Source organism: Cervus elaphus, chromosome 22 (genome assembly GCF_910594005.1).
Source record: "Cervus elaphus chromosome 22, mCerEla1.1, whole genome shotgun sequence".
NCBI classification, from domain to species: Eukaryota; Metazoa; Chordata; class Mammalia; order Artiodactyla; family Cervidae; genus Cervus; species Cervus elaphus.
The window spans coordinates 56,089,008-56,112,665 of NC_057836.1; the positions used below are offsets into that span (position 1 = coordinate 56,089,008).

General features: G+C 39.2%; 1 protein-coding gene across 3 annotated transcripts in view; it reads right to left on the reverse strand.

Moving 5' to 3' along the window:
* Positions 1-23,658, reverse strand: part of APAF1 (apoptotic peptidase activating factor 1) — an 83,947-nt gene that overhangs the window by 13,908 nt on the left and 46,381 nt on the right. For all 3 annotated transcript variants that reach the window (XM_043881107.1, XM_043881105.1, XM_043881106.1), the window contains 7 exons: positions 19,410-19,538; positions 16,751-16,876; positions 14,422-14,541; positions 12,289-12,405; positions 10,068-10,193; positions 3,160-3,279; positions 2,725-2,850 (listed from right to left, as the gene is read on the reverse strand). In XM_043881107.1, coding sequence (XP_043737042.1) covers positions 2,725-2,850; positions 3,160-3,279; positions 10,068-10,193; positions 12,289-12,405; positions 14,422-14,541; positions 16,751-16,876; positions 19,410-19,538 — 864 coding nt within the window. The remainder of the gene's footprint in view (positions 1-2,724; positions 2,851-3,159; positions 3,280-10,067; positions 10,194-12,288; positions 12,406-14,421; positions 14,542-16,750; positions 16,877-19,409; positions 19,539-23,658) is intronic.

The window sequence follows — 23,658 nt, forward strand, 5'->3', positions numbered from 1 at the left end:
CTTATCTCTCCTTGCTATTCTTTGGAAGTCTGCATTCAAATGGGTATATCTTTCCTTTTCTCCTTTGCCTTTCAAATCTCTTCTTTTCAAAGCTGTTTGTAAGGCCTCCTGAGACAACCATTTTGCATTTTTGCATTTCTTTTTCTTGGGGATGGTCTTGATCACTGCCTCTTGTACAATGTAACGAAACTCCATCCATAGTTCATCAGGTCCTCTGTCTATCAGAACTAATTCCTTGAATCTAGTTCTCACTTCCACTGTATAATCGTAATGGATTTGATGAAGGTCATAATCTGAATGGTTTAGTGGTTTTCCCTACTTTCTTCAATTTAAGCCTGCATTTGGCAATAAGGAGTTCACGATGTGAGCCACAATCAGCTCCCAGTCCTGTTTCTGCTGACTGTATAGAGCTTCTCCATCTTTGACTGCAAAGAATATAATCAATCTGATTTCACTGTTGACCATCTGGGGATGTCCATGTGTAGAGTCTTCTCTGGTGTTGTTGGAAGAGGGTGTTTGCTATGACCCGTGGGTTCTCTTGGCAAAACTCTATTAGCCTTTGCCCTGCTTCATTCTGTACTCCAAAGCCAAATTTGCCTGTTACTCCAGGTGTTTCCTGACTTCCTACTTTTGCATTCCAGTCCCCTATAATGAAAAGGACATCTTTTTTGGGTGTTAGTTTTAGAAGGTCTTTTAGGTCTTCATTCATAGAACCGTTCAACTTCAGCTTCTTCAGCATTACTGGTCAGGGCATAAACTTGGATTACTGTGATATTGAATGGTTTGCCTTGGAAATGAACAGAGATCATTCTGCCCTTTTTGTGACTGCATCCAAGTACTGCATTTTGGACTCTTGTTGACTATGATGGCTACTGCATTTCTTATAAGGGATTCTTGCCCACAGCAGTAGATACAACAGTCATCTGAGTTAAATTCACCCATTCCAGTCCGTTTTAGTTTACTGATTCCTAGAATGTCAACATTCACTCTTGCCATCTCCTGTTTGACCACTTCCAATTTGCCTTGATTCATGGACCTAACATTCCAGGTTCCTATGCAATATTGCTCTTTACAGCATCGGACTTTGCTTCTATCACCAGTCCCATTCACAAGTGGGTGTTGTTTTTGCTTTGGCTCCATCCCTTCATTCTTTCTGGAGTTATTTCTCCACTGTTCTCCATTAGCGTATTGGGCACCTACCAACCTGGAGAGTTCAACTTTCAGTGTCCTCTATCTTTTTGCCTTTTCATACTGTTCATGGGGTTCCCAAGGCAAGAATACTGAAGTGGTTTGCCATTCCCTTCTCCACTGGACCACATTTGTCAGAACTCTCCACCATGACCCTACTATAATCCCTATACCAACATACTATCTTGGCAGAAAGATGCTGTTCTTTTCCTTCCAATATTCTCCCTGGTGGTTCTGTCATCACCATTTAACAAGCACATATTGAAAACATGTTACAGACACTGAGCAAAGAACTGGTAGTACAAAGATAACCAGATTCAGTCCCTGTCCTTGAAAAGTTTCTAGTTTAATCATAAATGGCTGAGTGAACAGTGGTATGAAGTAAATGATTAACATGAGAATATGTAATAGGAACACTGAGGGCAGAGCAGCTAATCCTGCCTAAGGGCCAGGAAAGTGATCACTGAAGAATTGACCTCAAATGCTGGTCTAAAAGAATGAGTCAGGATGCATTGAGATAAAAAAGGATAAAAGGTCAAGTTGAGCCAAAGATAACAGTGCACAAAAAGGTGGAAGTAGAAGTAGTCTGGCACAGAGGGAACAATTTAGCAGAAAGAGAGAGAGATGGGCTAAGAATATGGGCTTGTAAACCATCAAGTCTCAGAGGAGCTTCAACAGGGCACTTGGGCAGCAGCAGGGAAGATAAACTGGAGGAGGCGCAGACCAGTGGCAGGTCCACCAATAAAAGAGGAGAGCCCGGTCTTAGGGTAGGGAAAAGGAAGAGAATAAGGATTCAAGAGACACTGAGTAGTAATCAATAGAACACAGAAGACAGGAGAGTCCCAGGCAATTCCAAGGTTTATAGTTTGGAAAGATGGACAGATAGCAATGCCATTAACAAAGATGAAGAAAAAAGAACAGGATGGAGTCATCAGTGTCCCCAAGCAGGCAGCATCATTTCACTGGAATATGATTTTCAGAAGCATCAATTTACATTGATTACAAAAAATTTAACTGTGGGTGTACAATTAAATGTAAATCTCTTTCAATACTTTTTATTCCTATAATATGCAGTAGATGCTGCCTTTGATTACTAACAGACAAAAATATATCAGTAAAGGAGAAATCAAAAGTCCTCAATGTCACTCACTTAACATATTTGGTACAAACTAAATGCCAATGGTCATCCTCCAAAAATTCACAAGAGACAAACATCCAGACAGAATATTATTTTTCTCTTTTACACATTAGTTAGCATTTGTCACTCAGTCATGTCCAACTCTTTGCAAACCCATGGACTACAGCCCACCAGGCTTCTGTGCCTATGAAATTCGCCAGGTAAGAATACTGGAGTGGATAACCATTCCCTTCTCCAGAGGATCTTCCCAACCCAGGAATCAAACCCAGGTCTCCTACACTGCAGATGGATTCTTTACCATCTGAGCCACCAGGGAAGTATTTTACACATTAGTTGGACTCAGAATACATAACCAACACCCAAGTTTTAAGCATGCACCTTTCACCCCATTGACCTACCTTTGCAGTCTTGTCAGCAGAGGTAGAAGAAAACTTAGTAGCATCAGAGGAAATATCACAAGAAAGAACTGTGTCATGGTGACACACAAAGTCTTTTTCTAGTCTTCTGGTAATAATATTCCATACCTTCAAAGAAAAACTCAGAAGTTGACACTTTTCAGAACATTTTTGTATTGCTGAGCATAATCAGCCAGAAGAGAGCTATAAAACAAGAGCTTTAGGTACACTGGTTGTTCTAACCTCTTTAAGAGCCTTTTAGTACAAATGTTCATAGACACACAGCAGATGTAGATGACTGCAGTAAACAAAAAACAGGCATTTCTACTTTAGAAATTTAAAAATTTACGTATCAGCCATCTACTTTTGGCTGTCACTATATAATCAATACAACAGTAGAATATATTTCTTAGCAAAGAAACATCTGTTACAAATTACCTTTACTGTTCCATCAAATGACCAGGAAAGCAGTCTTGAATTTTTCAAGAGTCTAAAGTCTTTCACTGTTTCCTGGTGGGCTTGGAGAAAGAAAGGGTCCTCTGATTGCCAATTCCATATCTGAATAGCAAAGAAGTAAGTCTGTTATAACCCTTTTCTGAAAATACCCCATTAGAAGGGTAGGGGAGAAGCACTCCCTTGTCCGAAGTCTTTCATCTGCATGGCACTTCAGTAAAATATAGATGGGAACCAAATAATAATATGGTATCCCCATTTTACAGAGAAAGAAGAGAAAAGCTAGAGTTAATTAACTTGAATAAGGGCAAAATAAAATACTTTTCCTCCTAAATAAAATTTGTTTCCTTCAGTTGCTTGGAGAGCAGTTAATTATATCAGAAGATAGAGAAAAGTCACAACATGCCAGTGAGCTCACCATCTGATTAAATTTTCCAAAGAAAATTATCCCAATTACATATTCACAGATTTCTGAACCTCACAGGCTAGGCCAAGCCCTGATTCCAGCTCAACTGAAACTACTGAATCCTACTGGTCCTGCTGCCTAGGAAAGTCCACTGACCAGAGCAGCTTCAAACCAGGTCGTGGAATTTCTGAGCTTCGGATATCTTAGCTAGCCCCCAATACAATCTTCAAAATGACAAGTGATACTGTAGATTATTTTTCACATGGCACTCCAGGAATAACTCCTCAGATACAAGGGAAAGAGAAGAGATTGCAATGCTGGAGACAGGGCATTCGAAGTAGGCTTGAGAAATGAACTGGAATTAGGATTCACAAACAGAAAAGGGCATTTCAAACAAACACTCTGAATGCTTGAGTTAAGACACAGGAGCAGGAAAAGGTGAAAAGGTTACAGAGACCTGTTCACGGTTTAATCTGGCTGGAGTACAGGGTATTTAGAAGGAACAGTAGTGGGGAAAGAAGGTTGGGAAGATATGCTAAGAAGCAGCCCAGAGAGCCTGAAGCTAGACTTCTGGGCCTTATGCCATTAGTCAGTCTCCCACAGAATTTTCTTTTTTTTTTTTTTTAACATAAGAGATAAAAAGATAAAGAAAAAGCAGCCACCATCTCAGGTATGCACATTAATAATATTCTGGGTCTAGTTTCTGACTGGTAAAGGTTAAACAGTAGAAATCCCTTTGAGGCTTTTTGTATCAGGTTTACGCCAAATCGTAAAAGAAATTACATCTCTCTTACCCTCTTTCTTTACTCCTGTATCCTCCACTTTTAGCAGCCACCCTCCCACCTCCATCACGCCCCGGCTTTCAGAAAGCTCCATCTTTTCTGTCTCTGAGTGCCCATTCGTGGAAGCAAGGTTATCTCATATGAGAACAAGGGACCTTAGGAGAGGAGCTGGAAGTGAGAGTAATTCTGAGGAGAATGAATTGGGAATTTCGGTATTTTAAGAGCTCAATAAGATATGCTAAGGCGAGGGGGAAGAAACAGAAGCTTTCTGGCTCCCCAAATCATATCAGAAGAAAAGGTACCCTGTGTGACTAAACATAAAATACCCTGGACCATTGTCATAGGAGGTTTCTGGCTCCCTCCTTCAACTTTCTGGGCTTTAGTGGACTAGAATATCAGTGGTTTCTATTAACAGCTCCTCCTGGTTCACTGGTACTGCCATTCCCAGCTGTGTCTGACTCAATGTTCATTCCTGACTGAAGTTCTTACTGCCACCCTCCACATCACGAAGTCAGAGAGCCCTCCTGAGCAGACATAACAAAGCATTTGACAATCGCTGAGGGTGAAGAGACTAGCCTTAGCAGATTTTTTTTTTTTTTTTTTGGCAGATGCTTTCTACTAAGGCAATGATGACAAAGATACTTTTTTGTTGGGCTTAAATGTCCTGTGCTAATCGAATCATCTTATATAACAGCTAAACTTCTACCAACATTAGTCAAATGTATAAAGGTTGAGTTTGGCTATGTCTCTACCATTAGCTGTAATTTTTGCAATGTATGCACACTAGAATTTTTTCAGCTACATAAATTTAAGTGTTTTAAAATGCGAAAGAATCTTTTACACCTGTAAGAATCAACATATTCTCAATCTCAGGTGAACACAGCTACTACTTGGGCTTTACTTACATCCAGGTAAAAAGATCAAAAACTACCAAAATAGACCTCAATATTCACAGCTCTAGGTGCTATCATCAGGAGAGCTGATTCTTCAGAATTTGCCAATAACTTTAGTTCAGCGTGACAAAGATTTACCAAATCCCTACTACCTCATAGGCACTGGGGATACAAAGATGACTAAAATAAACGTCCAAAAGGGTGACTGTGTGAGGTATTTGCAGATTTGTTAATTAGCTTGATGGTGGTAATTATTTCACAATCTATACATATATCAAATCATCACATTATATGTCTTAAACATACTACGATTTTGTCAATTCAACCTCAATAAAGCTGGCGGGTGGGGGAGACAAACCTCCAATTGATTATTTACTAAAACACTAAAAAACTAAAACAAAAACCCAACCAGTCAATTCTTAGACATACCTACCAAGAATTTTGTTATGTGAATGTATATACATTAAAACATTTTAAATGTAAAAAGTATTCTGAGTAGAGCAGAAAGAAAGGATGAAACACGACTCATTTCTAAAAATAACTTAACTCAGATTCTAAAAATATTCGTAGATATTATTTCTCCCTCTGGCTGAGAACATCTGATCTTCAAGCAGGTCATAAAGCCTATGGCTTTAGCTTTTGACAAAGCAGCTATACAGTATACAATGTCTCAGCTGAATTTCATCAGATATAGTTTAGTTTTACCCATTTCAAAGCCATCTGGAGAGGAAGAAAAGTGAATATTACACTGAGTTTCACAGCTAATACACTGCTATCATGGGATCCCATAATGAGTAAGTCTCTGTACTAAAGGCAAACTTCATTCCAATCATACAGGACTCACAAAGACACAAAAGACTTTTTTTCCAAAATAGTTTCCAATAGTATAAATACATGCAGGAAGTACATAAATATATAAAAGAATATATACTTACTTCTGTTGAACATACACATTTATCTCCTTTACTTCTAAAACCCCACTAAAATGACAAAGTCAAGAGAATGAGAAAGAAAATAACAAAACAGAGACTGTAAAGCAGGAGAATGGTAACTGGCTTTGTAGAACCAGGAAAACAGAATCCTAAAAGCATCAGAAAGACAAAAGCAACAAAACTGACACTACAGAATTCCCCAAGTGCTCAGGAACTGAGGTCACTAAAAGCTCATCAAGAGGTTAGAATGAGGGCAGGTCTAAGAGCAGAAGTATGGGGAGCCGTGGGAAGACGGCAGTGGTCTGGGGAGCTCCCTGAAGCCTCCCCTAAGAGCAGACAAAACTCGGACAGCAAATCCAAAACTGCACAGGCAACGTCAACAAGACGACCATGCTAAGTGAGCAGCAGCATCACACACCACAGGACACGAGTGAGGGCAAACCGAGCCGGGAGACCCGTGCGGGGCCAGCATCTTTACAGGTCGCAGCAGAGGAGCGCGGAGTCTCCACAACCCAAAACCAGGAGAGTCCCGAGAGCGCCAAGTGCCATTCACTGCAAAGGGCGAAGGACCCCTGGGGACAGCAGGAGACACTGAATGCAGACTGGCTATGGTACAGGGCCACTGGTAGTCCAGTGGCCAGGACTCTGCACTCCCAATGCAGGGGGCCCGGGTTCCATCCCTGGTCTAGGAACCAGTAGATCCCACACGCCACAACTCAAAGATCCTGCATGCCACAACTAGGACCTGGTACAGCCAAATACATAAACATCAAAAAACTGGGGCAATCCTACAATGAGGAGGAACTGTTGGGAATAGAGTTCAAAGTGAGCAAAACAAGGATGAAGGCAGCAAAGGAAAGGAGAGGTCTCAATGAAAATGAGGGAGGGGGAGAGAACAAAAGGATCTCATCAGAACAAGGCTAAATATTTAATGCTTTAGGAAAACAACAGAAGAAGAAACTGCAGAGCTGTGAACCTAGAAATGCTGTCCTTTCCCATTCCTTCAGAGAGTTCAAGAAAACTGACTTCATGTAAAAGGAAAACAAGTCACTACTGAATACCAAACAAAGTCATTATGGGGGAAAAAAAAAAGAGAATAAGTCATGCAGAATAACACTCCTAAAACAAACTAGAAAGAAGACTCTCTGGATTCAAGGACAGCTGAGGGTGGGACTGCAGTTGTGAGAACAGGGGGAATGGTGAAGGCCTGTATACTAAACGCTAAGACACTGCACCACCTGTAGTTCCCCCACCTCCTCAGCTCTAAGAGCCTGTCTGCATGGTTTACACCCTCCAGGCAGAAGACGGGAGATTCCTCTCCAGGAATCTGACAAGACCAAGACAGACCTAAAGACGCAGACAACAAAGTTCTCCATCCAGATTGCCTTTCAGAGAAGGTCTCAGTCAACAAAGAGCACCCCAATCAGCATTTTAGCATCCATCTCTGGGTAGTGGATGACCACCACACAGCTGAGGAAAGACTTTAAAATAAGAGGCCAAAACAACCAAAAAGAAAATAAAAGCTGGGACTTCCCTGGTGGGCCAGTGGCTAAGACTCCACACTCCAAATATAGGGAGCTTAGGTTCAATCCCTAGTCAGGGAACTGGATCCCACATGCCACAACTAAGATCAAAGATCCCATGTGTCACAGCAAAGAACCAGCACAGCCAAACAAAGAAATATATTTGTAAAGAAAGAAAAAAAAAAAACTTGGAGGGAAGAACAACTATGAAGGAAAATTAAATCTTGACAGAAAAATTATATACAACATATATTGTATCATTTATATATTATTTGGGCTTCCCTGGTGGTTCAGTCAGTAAAGAATGAGCCTGCAATGCAGGAGACCCAGGTTCGATCCCTGGGTCGGAAGAAACCCTGGAGGGGGAAACAGCAACCCACTTCAGTATTCTTGCTTAGAGAATTCCATGGACAGAGGAGCCTGGCAGGCTACCATCCATGGAGTCACCAGAGTCAGGCATAGCGATTAAACCACCATTATTTACATATCCATTTACCCTCAGAGAAGAAGATATTTCATCTACAAAACAAGCATACATACACTCTCAAAAAGAATAAATAAAAATAGAAAGGCTCTCCAGCATTAAAAATATACCAAAGGAAAAACTCAAAGAAAGGGATGGAAGATAAAGCTGAGGAAACTTCCCAGGAAATAGAGCACAGTATACAAAAAGATGAAATGTAGAAAAAGAAAATCAGATGATCAGTCCAAGAGATCCAATATCTGAATAAGGGATAATAACAGAATAAAGAAGTATATTGAAGGCAGGGGGTGTCAAAGAAATAATTCAAATAAACCTCTCTGAATTGAAAAACATAAGTTTCCAAACTGAGAAAGGTAGCAAAAGTCCAAAACAATGGACGAAATAAACATACTAAGAGATACCATCATGAAATTTCACAATTCTAAGGACAAACGGAAGATCCTAAAACCTTCCGAAGAAAAAGATTAGGAATCAGAATGGCTTCAGACTTCTCAACATGAGCTCTGAAACCTGGAAAAAAACAGAACATTGTCTTCAAGGTTTTAGGGTGAAATAATTTCCCACTACCAGGCAAGTGTTTCCTGAACCGCACTAAGGCAGAAAAGGCACCCACAGTACACTTGTTCTAGTCTCAACAGTGACACCAATGACCTACACAAAATGTTTTTGTAACTGTGTTGCGGTGAGGGGGACTGACAATAGGGTGGGTGCACACGCTGAAAATAAGCAGGAGGAGAAAAAAGCTAAATCTTCATCTCAGTATGAAAAATTCAATAGATAAATTGTCAAAGCTAAAAATCAACAAGCAACACTATAAGCATGTGCTGTGGGGGCATGAAGATAAATACAAAAAAAAATCTAAAAGCTAAAAGCAGTGCTTTAAGAGAAAGAGAAATGGGGGAGTGTGCTATTATTAAAGAGCCTTGTAGTACTATTTGAGTTTTAAAAGTATATGTACTGGAACTTTGATTAAAAATAAATTTTAAAAGAACATACAGTAGGCTTAAGGCCTCTATACCCACAATCCTTAGTTATGGTAAACAATTCTTTTCTCACAGGATTTTAGCCCTATAATAAATATCTTACTCTTAAAGGAAACAATGAGTGAAGTAAGCCAGAAAGATAAAGAACATTACAGCATACTAACACGTATATATGGAATTTAGAAAGATGGTAACGATAACCCTATATGCAAAACAGAAAAAGAGACACAGAAGTACAGAACAGACTTTTGAACTCTGTGGGAGAAGGTGAGGGTGGGATATTTCGAAAGAACAGCATGTATATTATCTATGGTGAAACAGATCACCAGCCCAGGTGGGATGCATGAGACAAGTGCTCGGGCCTGGTGCACTGGGAAGACCCAGAGGAATCGGGTGGAGAGGGAGGTGGGAGCGGGGATCGGGATGGGGAATACGTGTAACTCTATGGCTGATTCATATCAATGTATGACAAAACCCACTGAAATGTTGTGAAGTGATTAGCCTCCAACTAATAAAAATAAATAAATAAATAAATAAAATAAAATACTTTCTATTTTACTACTGTAAAGAAAAATAAACAGAAATTACATAAATGTGGCACAAAGTATATTGACACAAATACAAACACCAATACAGGTGGGAGAATTCAAATGAATGCTTGATTTTCAAAGTAAACAATCTCCCAGTAGAGGGCTCTAAGTCAAACTGCCTGCCTCATGCACAGAAAAATACAAAACAGAAATGGGTTTCACTATGCCCACGTGCATAATCTAAAAGGAAGCCCAAAGTCAACTGAAAGTTTAAAACATGTGCTGGATTTGAGTCACAACCAAAGTGTTCCCTTGTTGAAGTCAGCGTTACACACATTAGGAGGGCAATGTCCTTCTCACCTGAACTGCAGAATCATCAGAGCTTGAGATAAGAGTCTTTCCATCAGCTGTGAACTGGATGTGTCGAACAGTGCTCTTGTGCCCATTCCTGGATTGGAAGATTCTGTTGTTCAGGAGTTCTAAAATCTACAAAGCAGAAAACCACAGAAAATCAATACAAGGATATTCAGCAACACCTGAATCACACTCTGAAAATATTAAATCAAAACTACAGAAGGGCACAGAATTTCCATCTCATAGTGCTTTCAGTTTAACTAAAGACACACAAATGAATAGCACAAATACAGACAAACACATCTGTGCATGCACACACACAAATAAAATAAAAAACACTCACTGGAATAACCAGATAGCAGTGGGAACCAGTGGTCCTTCTGAGTACTCAGCTACCCAATTCATCAAACAATGGCAGTCTAAGCTCAGCCACCAAAAAGTAAATGACATTTAAGATGGATGAGAAGGAAGAAAGAAAAACATACGCGATGAGAGACAAGGCAATCTCTTTACAAAATAACACAGACAAGGAAAGAAAAAGGATGGTGAGAGAGACAGGTAAAGGAGAAGAGGGTATGAATGGGCTGGAAGGAAGGCAGTGCACTAAGGAGACTTAAAAAGGCTAAAGGATGCGTGAGACAAGTGCTCAGGGCTGGTGCGCTGGGAAGACCCAGAGGGATGGGATGGGGAAGGAGGCGGGAGGGGGGATCGGGATGGGGAACACATGTAAATCCATGGCTGATTCATGTCAATGTATGGCAAAAACAACTACAATACTGTAAAGTAATTAGCCTCCAACTAATAAAAATAAATGAAAAAAAAAGGCTAAAGATTAATATGACAAATGCAGAGATTAAGAAAAGTAGAACATAACTCAAAACATAACGACTATGTCAAAAAGGCTGTCAAATAAATTCACATCAAAAAAGTAGATAAGCATTAAATAAGTACAAGGGATATAATGTACAACATAATAAATAAGATTAACAATGCTGTATATTATAACTGAAAGTTACTGAGAGTAAATCCTAAGAGTTCTCATCAAAAAGGAAAAATAATTTTCTATTTCTTTAATTCTGTAACTACACGAGATGGCAGATGTTCACTAAACTTACTGTGATAACCATTTCACAATGTAAGTCAAATAATTATGCTGTACGGCTTACGATAACATACACAGTATTGCTGTTTAGTCGCTAGGTCGTGTCTGACTCTTGTTCGATCCCATGGACTGTAACTCGCCAAGCTCCTCTGTCCATGGGATTTCCCAGGCAAGAATACTGGAATGGGTTACTATTTCCTTCTCCAGGGGATTTTCCCAACCCAGAGATGGAACCCATGTCTTCTACATTGGCAGGCAGACTCTTTACCACTGAGCCACCAGAATGCTGTATGTCAATTGTATCTCAGTAAAGCTGGAAGAGGAAAAAAACTCAAAAAATATAAATATATATATATAGTCTCCTCTTTGTGGGGCAAGTGCAACTGGAGAGTATTTGTGTAATTCCTTATCATAATGAAGCCAATGTAAAATAAATGTGGCTAGTGCTATAATTAACAAATTAAGAAATAATTCCAAAAAGCTAGGTGAGAAAAAGTGAGAAAAACCACCATGTTTTCTGAACTATTATGTAGCTAGAGAAAATATGCTTCTGTGATGAATTTCACTCAAGATGAAATCACTTTTTCCCCAAAATGATTTTCATTATACTATCCTTTTTCCTTCAACCTGATTTTTATTTAATCTTATTTGATAAATTAAGGATTTCAAGTGGTAAACAGGTGTACTTCTAATACCAAAAGTAGGACAGCAAGGATTGGTGAGGTAAGTAAATATAAGGTACCAACGCGGAAATTCTCGACGAACCTGATCAGAACCAACATGGAAACAACTTACACCCCTATATGGCCGAGCTTCTAAGAAGAGAAGAAAATGCTCTTTGCCTAACTAAATCTCTGAGAGTGCTTAATATAATTCAGGAAGAGCAAGACAACTGGGCAGTGAATAAGGAACACAAAAAGACAAAAAGTGTGAGACAGAGCAGCAAAAGCAATATGAAAAATACGCAACCACGGGATTCTAAGATTATGTTCAATCTAACAGAGGAATGACTAATACACCACAGAAAGATTTATTTACTATGTAAGTCTACAAAGCCAGGTGTCTACTTAATTTTAGATGAAAACTATACTGCTCAGAATGCTTCCGCAGACGGGAACTGAATACCTGAATGGCTCCATCTTCACCTCCGAATGCAAGGTACTGAAGATTTGGACTTAAACAACAGCAACTCACTTGAGCTTCAGTCAGGTAATCAATCTGACCTGTGTTTCCATTAATGAGCTAATGAAAAATAAGGCACAATCAGGTATTAGACTGTAAGAGCCATTTTTGTTCTTTAGAACAGAGACTAGAAAATAAAACAGAAAATAAACTGGAAAAATAAAACAGAAAATAACCAACAAGAGCTCCCAGGGGAAAAACAAAGCCTTATTCTATTCTCAGCAGCTGCATTTAGCACTTCACACTTTCATTTCATTTTACTTTTGTGGTTCATATACATTTTCATAAAATAAAACGAGCTTTAAAAGGTTTAAAAAGCAGCTGCTGTGCCGGCCTCCTGAGACGCATCTGCCCGATTTGTAAGCCCACAGCTAGCTCCACACACTCTTTCCTGTTTCTTCACAGAGCCAATTTTAATAGTGCTATCGTTTGTTAAAATACACTTCTCATTTTTCAAGAAGTTTAGTGAAACAGGACTGAGACAGACATTACATAAAAAGACAAATTAAAATTAAATTGGGTTTTACATCCTCCAAATTACTCACCAGACAGAGCATAGTAAGATTTTTTTTTTCTCCTCTTTTGGGAGGAGGAGGCATTGGAGAAGAACCCATTAGCACAATTTGGGTGGCTGGACTTGTAAAGTACAAACTAAGAGCATCACATTTCATAACCTATACCAAAACTAAAGATTACTTTTTAAAATCAAACTAATAAAAATGCCTATCATTCAACTAAAACATGTGGCCTGGGAAAATATTTCTCAAGCTTAAATCAATTGTCAGATAAATCTCTCTAACTAAGCATTACAACCTAAAAGTCCTGAATTATTTTTCAATGTGAAATAAGCAATCACCTTTGTTAGAGGGACAAAGATTATAGGATCAATCAATCAAAGTAGCTTTTTCTTTACAATTATTTTACCCAACATGTTCTATTAGACATTCAAAATGAAGACTGAACTATTAAAAGGTGAATATCTTCTCTCCCTCAAAAGTCAATTTTCATATTCCTTTAAGTAGTGACTAAAAAAAGGTATGTTCACTTAAATGGAATGATTACTGGTCAATTTATCCTCTAAACTTTCCACAACCAATGACATAATAAAATGATATTTTTAATAGTCCGATGACTTCTTTAAGTCTTATAATTACGACTACTGCTAAAGAAAGGTTATACAAATTTAATAAAGGTAATACAAGTACTGAACTTAACAGGAAAACTGTAGTGGGAAAAAACCGCAACAATCAGCTGGCTAAAAATCAGTAATGAGGAAACCACGTTTAATTCCACATTCCAATTCATACCAGAAATACAGGACATGAGGAGTTCCTCATAAACACATTAAAGACAACAGTTAAACTTGTAAAATACAGAACAAGCTGAATTTAAGAGGTGTCTCACAGCTCGACTCTGACCCTCACAGCAGACAAAGAGAAATTACCACATGCCATAGACAATGTATTCCCAGATCTCTGCTTCCTGTATTTGGACTCCACCGTGACCCTTATAAACTAGCTTACAGATTTTTTAAAATGAAAAGGACCTTATAGGTGAAGAGAGTGAGGTTCTGAGAAGTGATGCAATTCACTCAACATCACAGAACTAGCTGACGATCAAGCTTGAACTTGAACCTGGGTCTCCTGAGCGAAGTCACTGTTCCCTCTACTACTTCCAGCTGAGCTCTGGAGCTCCAGAACTTCAGCTCTGTCCCCCTGCCAGCCCGTCTCCAGCTTGCCAGCTCTCACACCTTCCATGCGCCTGCTCCCTCTACCACCCTCTCCTCTCCTCTCCCGTCTCTCTCTCCACTCCAGTTCCCCTCCAACATCTCGTCTCCTGTTCTCTCACGTTCCTGCTCCCTGCCTTCCAGTTAACAAGAGGAGAGGAGTGTGGTAAAGCAAGGTTTGGTTCTAAGTACTAGCATATCTGAGCCTCAGCTCAAAACCCATGTATTTATTCAACTGACATCTACTGAGCATTTCTTAAGATATTAGACAATTATGCCTGATCAAGTCCATTTTGAATTTAGAGTTTGATCAAAACAATTTTTCCAACTGTTTTCTGGAAAATACTCACTTGCAGACGCCTTATATTGTCAACTGCAAGAACCGTCACTTCATTTTCTTGAAACACAACATCCATTTCTTGCTTTAACACTGTAGCAGAGTTCTTACATACTTTCTTTGTCTCCCAGAGCTGATTAAGAGATTAAAAAAAAAAAATACAGTAGGATCACGGCATTCTCTGAAATAAGGTAAAGACAATCTTAGTCTTAAAACAGTATACAACCATACTTCACACTCCAAATGCCTATGCTAGAAAATTTTCAATTAGATTATAATTCAACAATAAATATTTATTAATTGCATTCTATAGTAAGAAGTAGCACTTTCCTGGTGGCTCTTCCCTGGTAAGAAGCAGGGCTTCCCTGCATTCAACAGTTAGTAGGTAAAGAATCCACCTGCCAATGCAGAAGAAACGGGTTCAATCCCTGGGTTGGGAAGATCCCCTGGAGGAGGAAATGGCAACCTACTCCAGTATTCTTGCCTGGAGAATCCCATGGACAGAGGAGCCTGGCTGGGCTATGGCCCTGGGATCACAAAGAGGCAGACACGAATGAGTGACTAAAGAATAGTGCATGCTGAGATGCCTCAGTCACGTCAAACTCTTTGTGACCCTGTGGACTACAGCCCGCCAGGCTCCTCTGTCAATGAGATCCTCCAGGCAATAACACTGGAGCGGATTGCCATTTCCCCCTCCAAGGGATCTTCCTGACCCAGAGATCGAGCCCACGTCTCTTATGTCTCCTGCACTGCCAGGCAGGTTCTTTACCACTAGCGTCACCTTATTAACAAGAATAGTAAGAAGCAGTTATTATTAAGAGCAATGGGTGCTAGAATCAAAATGCCTTGGTGTGAATTCTAGTTCTACTCAAAGTTGTGACTTTGGGCATTATTACTTAACCCTGTGCTACTCAAAGATAAGAATCTGCTGTTTCTCAAATTGTCTGATAGCAAGATAAGGAGCCTGAACCAGAAAGTAAATCAACTCTATCACTAAACACACTGTTAACAGTATGCTTAAGATACAGCTGATTTTTTTAAATAAGACTTTCTCAATGAAGGAAGCAGTGCTGATTTACATTCTGGCTCAAGCTTATTGAGACTTATTACCCTGTAAATAGCACTGATTTAACCTTTCTGTGACTGCTTCCTCAGCTGCAAAAAGGGCTGTTGTGAGAATCAGCAAATTAACACATTCACAGTACTTTGCCCAATGTCTGGCATACAGTAAATACTAAATGAATTTTAACTACATTTGTATAAGAGACTGCATTAGATGCTACTTGGACAGACCAGGGTCTCCAGGCTCAAAGAGCTTAATTTAAGATGTGTGAACAAGTTGGAGGGGTAGTGACACACAAGATGTGAGGAGGTGAAATTCTTACCAAGGCAGACTTTGGCAAGTACCATTAAGAAAATGACACAGAGTTACATGGCACTGAAGGAGAAAAGACATTCCTCTGAACAGAACACTAGGAAAGGCTTTACCAAAAGCTTGAGGGGACTCGTAGGATTCTTAGGATTTCAACAAGGAGAGATACAGAGAAGCAGGGTATTCCAAATGTAAGAAACACAGAAGCAAAATTACATCAGCAGGGAAGTACCGGGTGTCTGGGGACATGTGAGTAGTCCAGTGTAGGTTACTTGAAGGAATAAATCAGAAGGCAGACTGGTACAGAATAGCCTTAACCACAGAGAATTTCAACAGCAATTTATTTACTCCAAATGGTAGGCAAGGCAGTCACTATCTTTTTGAGCAAAAATGACACGTCTGCATTTTACATGAGGAAAATGTCTCACAAGCAATATGCACAAAACCAAGAAAGAAAAGACTTGCAAAGAGATTAATATAAGAAAGACAACAAGTAATGAGTACCTAAACTTGAAATGGAAAAGTAGAAATAAATGACAGAATATGGAAAGGTAGAATCCATTCAAACCTCATACCTGCCAGAGATGCTTGGAGGGTACAAACAAAACCTTGTGCACACCAGGACCCAGGGAAAGGAGCAGTGAAAGAATCTAATAGTATCGGCCAGTAATCGGATGTGGGAATTTAAGCTAGGGAGTCAAAAGTTACTCTGATGAAACATATTTAAATTAACCAAAGTATAGTTTTATCACTGGATTTTTCCAGCACCTGGGCCATGGTAACACTCAACGTACATGTACTGAATGAATGTGACTGCTATAGTCCATATACCAGCACTTTTCAAGGATAAATGTGAATCCAGCAGTTTCTGTTTTACTTCCCCCCAATAGTGCCCATCAATTTCTTAATTGGTAGGAAATTAAGCTTACCATCATTAAATGTTTAAAATGAAAATCTCAGTATTTCTCACCCTGATTGTCTGGTCATCAGAAGATGTCAAAAATGATGATCCATCAGTAGAAAACATCACACAATGGACCCAACTTAAATGTCCTCTGCAATCAGCTACTTTTAGGCGTGAGTCCATACTCCACAACTACAGAATAAACACAACATGTAGGAAATCACATTCATAAGCATTTTGAATATATCAAGAATATTAAAAACAGCAAGAATGATCCAGCAATTCCACCTCTATGAATATAGCCAAAAAATACATTAGCAAAAATTACAAAATAACTTGTGAGGATTATTCACTGCATCAATTGTTTTTAACAGCAAAATCCCAAATGACCATCAGTAGGGAACTGACTAAATAAACCTCATTAATCACAAAATGGGATAATATGCAACCGTTAAAAAAAGTAATGAGAAAAACACTCTGACAATGACTAGTCTATGGCATATGCTGCAAAGAATAGTATATACGTTTTTGCAGAAGTGTGTGTGTATATATATATTTATAAATACTATATATATAAAAACTATACTAAATGAGATGAAAAATAAACATGTGAGTATAGTATTAGATACAGTGTGATATACATAATAGATGCATATATATGACTATAATATACATATAGATATCTGCTTATACATGCAAAAAGGACGCTAAGACAAAAATGATTACCTTCAGAAGGTGGGACCAGAGTGGAAGGAATAGGGATGAGAGTCAGACTTCCCTGAATAAAACTTATTGTAAAGCTGTGATTTGGAATCATATAAACATTTTACCTATTTTTAAAAATCAATCTAAAAAGTAACAGGATGAGCATTAAGTGGCTTTCATACTCTGACTATTCTCCACTGTCATCTAATCTTCATTTCAAATGACTGCAAAACCCTACAACAAATGAATGTACTATTGCACATGTATACTTGTCTCCTGTTATTCATGCTTGTTACAAATTGTCAATGTCTGTCTCCAGCCTGGCTGCTTTTTGTCCTGAGTTTTGCTGCAAATTACTCAAATATATTCCAGTCTAATGAAGTACCATATGTGCCTGAATTCCTCTCATTACACTCTGAATTACAGACCCTAGTTTATGATTTTAGAACTAGCATGGACAGAACAAGTACTTCATCACATGCCCAGTGGTTTTCAATCAGTGAGTTCTATAATTACAAATTAGTTACAGGAAATTTTCTCTGCCTTATCTCGAGAGTGCAAGCTGAGACATACAGAGCTAAAGGCCAGAAATGAAAAGGGTTCCACAACTGAAATATCTCACTTGAAAATCCTTCCTCTCTTCCCTTGCTCTCTCTCATCATTTCTGTCATTCACAGTCTCCAAAACCAAGTAAGTGCCTACATTTCAAAAAAGACAGACAATGCTCCTTGGAGATTTTTTAAGAATAACAGAGGGTAAGGATTTTAGAAGTGATGGGAAGGGCAAAAGAAGAGTTGCTCCTTAACTCCTAATATCCAGGAAGAGGAAACTTCTAATCACACCTACCTTGAGGATCTACAGGTAAGGTGCAAGAGCTCCTAGAAGCTCTGAATCTTTCAATTCAAGGTCTCTGCTGAAGAGAACAGAGCCCACAGCACATACTCCTAACCACTGCTGCAAAGAGGATTGGAGCCCATTCACACTCAAGGGGAAGATTCTCACTGGGAAGGTCTTCAGTGTTAGCTGCACTGCTGTACTCAGAATTAGGAGGAACTTACAGAGCTCATCCCCTCACTCCCATCTTAATCTGTATCTGCATGCTGAAGGACTACAGCTCAGCCACTCTCCAGCCACACCTTCATATAATAGGGCAAGGTTGGAAAACCCACTAAAAACCGCTGGAACAGGCACAGAACACTAAAGAAATGCTTGCTGTAATCAAGTTTCCTTCAAAGGGAGCCTGTGAACCAAATGAACTTCCCTGTTTTCCAAATAAAGGCCCATACCTATCTTCTTGGGCTGCAAGCACAAGGGCTTCCATTACTTGGTGGTAAGAATCACTTAAGCAATGAGCAGTAACAAAGCTTGGAAAAACTAATCTATCTTTGGAGGAAAAAAAAATCAGGAAACTCACTGCTTTTGAAAAAATTAACATTAGCAGCTCATCTGAGTAGAATTCTTCTAGATACAGACACTGGGTACAATAAAATCTACCAGGTTAAGGGAAAAATTACAAATGAAAAATCATTTTATTCATTAGTACTTAGCAATGAAAATCCTAGATTAACCAATTTTAAATTTAACTTCCATCTTACCTTTCTCAGTGATCTAAGAAATCTGAACTGGACTCACTTCTCATCATCTCTTTTACAGAAGAGTCTATGCCCACATTTAAGAGATGCCATGTTCCTGCTAAGGAAGCCAGTGGTCATTCCATTGTTATCCCCAGACCTTGGCACATACTGACCATTCAGTAAATGCTTAGTGAATGATACCGCCTGTCATTCTCTGTCATACTGTCAAGCCAAGTCTTCAATCACTGCTAAAGTACTGAAGCTGTCAATGTGGCTTAATATCCTAAAGCTATTTGGATAGCTTTTAAGGCATTATGCTATGAAGAAAACACTCTTATGATTTCTCAAGCAAACATTCTCAGAAGTCAATGGTTTAAGCAACTCATTCTTTGTCACTCTTGTACCTCTGGAGACCCAGACTTCACAGCGTAAATTCAACTTCTCACCTCCACACAGTACTGGGACAAAGCCACCACTGCCAAGTGGTTGTAGGGGGAGAAGTCACAGTACTGGACAGTGCTATGATGACCCGTGTGGATTTCTGCCAACAGGCCACTGGTGTGAATGTCAAAGAGCTGTCAACATAAAACAGAGAGATGTCTATAAAAGTTAAGGTATTTTAAAACATCTGCTATACCCAAAGTGAAACTAAATTTATTTCCAAAAGAATACCCTCCCGTTTCAAACATAGAGTACAAGTCCTAAAGAAAAAACTACTGATAATTGGCATAATTAAAGTCATAAAAAACATATAAATTAATATATATATAGTTTTTAAATACTGCTCATCTTGAAATCTGTTTCCTATAAAGAAAACTTATCATAGATGCTCTCTCAAGCAAGCTTAGGGAGAAATAAAACCTTTGTGAATACACAAATGTACTAGCCAAATTAATATACTGAACAGTTCTTCTTAATGCTTGTTTATTCAAAGGGGAAAATGCATGCTCATAAATGAAGATGATCAAAACACTACAGAGCAGAGGCATGCTAAGATGAAATGGTTCCATCGTCTCTACTTCTTTTCAGAGCCCAAACTACTCCATCATCAGTCATTTCCCATTTTTGAACCAAAAAAAAGCTGTTTAAATTTGAGTCATTTAAACTTCATTTCAATTTCTGAAAGATTTTTAAATGCTGAATGTGGCGCTAGTGGGTAAGGAACCCCTCTGCCAATGCAGGAGAAACATGGTTCGATCCTTGGGTCGGGAAAGTCCCCCCAAGGAGGGCATGGCTGCCCATTCCAGTATTCTTGCCTGAAGAATCCCATGGACAGAGGAACCTGGTGGGTCCTTAGGGTTGCAAAGATTTGGACACAACTGAAGTGACTGAGCACACATGCATACATACTCTTCCAAAGTTTTTGCCAAATGATAAAAATGTTTATACCAATATACCGTATAATGATTTAAGACCAAGGCAGTCTTCAGGAAGGAAAAAAAGAATTTCCAGTGGGAGCCATGGAAATGTTTTCTGAATGCACAGCCCTGGGAACATACAAAGGTGGTAAGCAGCACAGCATCAGGGGCCAACAATAATAGACAGGAACTCATACTTAAAATGCTTCCCAGGACAAGCTGTTCTTAAGAATTAGTGCTTGATAGAGGTGTGGGAAATGGAAAAAGGCAAAATGGTTGTCTGAGGAGGCCTTACAAATAGCTGTGAAAAGAAGAGAAGCGAAAAGCAAAGGAGAAAAGGAAAGATATTCCCATTTGAATGCAGAGTTCCAAGGAATAGCCAGGAGAGATAAGAAAGCCTTCCTCAGCGATCAATGCAAAGAAATAGAGGAAAACAACAGAATGGGAAAGACTAGAGATCTCTTCAAGAAAATTAGAGATATCAAGGGAACATTTCAGGCAAAGATGACTTCGATAAAGGACAGAAATGGTATGGACCTAACAGAAGCAGAAGAGATTAAGAAGAGGTGGCAAGAATACACAGAACTGTGCAAAAAAAATCTTCACAAGCCAGATAATCACAATGGTGTGATCACTCACCTAGAGCCAGACATCCTGGAATGTGAAGTCAAGTGGGCCTTAGAAAGCATCACTACGAACAAAGCTAGTGGAGGTGATGGAATTCCAGTTGAGCTATTTCAAATCCTGAAAGATGATGCTGTGAAAGTGCTGCACTCAATATGCCAGAAAATTTGGAAAACTCAGCAGTGGCCACAGGACTGGAAAAGGTCAGTTTTCATTCCAATCCCTAAGAAAGGCAATCCCAAAGAATGCTCAAACTACCACACAATTATACTCATCTCACACGCTAGTAAAGTAATGCTCAAAATTCTCCAAGCCAGGCTTCAGCAATATGTGAACCATGAACTTCCAGATGTTCAAGCTGGTTTTAGAAAAGGCAGAGGAACCAGAGATCAAAATGCCAATATCTGCTGGATCATCGAAAAAGCAAGAGAGTTCCAGAAAAACATCTATTTCTGCTTTATTGACTATGCCAAAGCCTTTGACTGTGTGGATCACAATAAACTGTGGAAAATTCTGAAAGAGATGGGAATACCAGACCACCTGACCTGCCTCTTGAGAAACCTGTATGCAGGTCAGGAAGCAACAGTTAGAACTGGACATGGAACAACAGACTGGTTTCAAATAGGAAAAGGAGTACATCAAGGCTGTATATTGTCACCCTGCTTATTTAACTTCTATGCAGAGTACATCATGAGAAATGCTGGGCTGGAAGAAGCACAAGCTGGAATCAAGATTGCTGGGAGAAATATCAATAACCTCAGATATGCAGATGACACCACCCTTATGGCAGAGAGTGAAAGAGGAACTAAAAAGCCTCTGATGAAAGTGAACAAGGAGAGTGAAAAAGTTGGCTTAAAGCTCAACATTCAGAAAACTAAGATCATGGCATCTGGTCCCATCACCTCCTGGGAAATAGATGGGGAGACAGTAGAAACAGTGTCAGACTTTATTTTTTTGGGCTCCAAAATCACTGCAGATGGTGACTGCAACCATGAAATTAAAAGATGCTTACTCCTTGGAAGGAAAGTTATGACCAACCTAGACAGCATATTAAAAAGCAGAGACATTACTTTGCCAACAAAGGTCCGTCTGGTCAAGGCTATGGTTTTTCCAGTGGTCATGTATGGATGTGAGAGCTGGACTGTGAAGAAAGCTGAACGCTGAAAAATTGATGCTTTTGCTTTTAACTGTGGTGTTGGAGAAGACTCTTGAGAGTCCCTTGGACTGCAAGGAGATCCAACCAGTCCATCCTAGAGGAGATCAGTCCTGCGTGGTCACTGGAAGGACTGATGCTGAAGCTGAAACTCCAATACTTTGGCCACCTCATGTGAAGAGTTGACTCATTTGAAAAGACCCTTATGGTGGGAGGGACTGAGGGCAGGAGGAGAAGGGGATGCAGAGGATGAGATGGCTGGATGGCATCACCAACTCGATGGACATGAGTTTGAGTAAACTCCGGGAGTTGGTGATGGACAGGGAGGCCTGGCGTGCTGCGACTCATGGGGTCGCAGAGTCGGACACAACTGAGCACGTGAACCGAACTGAACTGAGAGGTGTGGGACGGGGAGGGAGATGGAAAGGAGGTTCAACAGGGAGGGGATATATTATACCCTATGGCTGATTCATGTTGAGGTTCGACAGAAAAAAACAAAATTCTGTAAAGCAATTATACTTCAGTTAAAAAATAAATAAATTTTAAAAAAAAGAATTAGTGGCTGAGAGTGATAAAGGAAACTTTTCAAGTACGGAATAGGCAGTTGTCCCAATTACTGGGTAACAAAAAGAAAAGACGTAATAACAGGAGTGGGTTAATAACACAAAAGAGTTGAAAAGAAAGACAGGAAAAGAATAGAGAGACCAAGAGTAAGAAACTGGAATCTCTGTGTGGTTAAGGGTGATCTTAGGGTAACTTTGTTTTACCACAGTAAAATACAGAGCTGGCCTTCAGATTTTTAAAACAGGAAAGCATTTCACTCAATATAAAATTATTCTCCTCTTTCACTAGAACAGATATTTTTAAATGTTCGAATTTTACTCAACACCATCAGTCATTAGGAGAATGCAAACCAAACTATAATGTGGTGCCACTTCACACCTAATGACAGTTATTGTACACCAGTGTTCTTGTGGCAATATTCACAATAACCAAAAGGTGAAAACAACCCAACAATAAATAAATGGATAAACAAAATATGGTATATCCATATAAGATTATTATTCAGTCATAAAAAGAAATGAAGTTCTAATACATGCTACAACATGAATGAACCCTGAAAATGTTATGCTAAATGAAATGAGCCAGACACAAAAAGACCGATATAGTATGACTCCACTTATATGAAATATCTAGAGAAGGTAAATTTATAGTTTAGAGGTTACCAGGGGTGGAAGAGGGAGTTACTACTTACTGGTTACAGTATTTCTGTTTGATGAAAAAGTTTTGGAAAAATGGTGATAGATGCACATACAACATTGTGAATATAATGAATGCCACTGAATTGTGTATTTTAAAATAGCTAAAATGGCAAATTTTACAAATCTTCACATTTTGTAAATGCGGGGTTCCTTTCTGTGTTTATAGACTTTAACAAACTTAATAAAAAAGGATATATTTCTCTTTGGTTTCCTGCTAAAGGGGTAAAAACCTAAAAGCAACCAAGATCCAAGGGTCATAACTTACTAGATCAATAATAATAATATAAAAGGTCCCTCT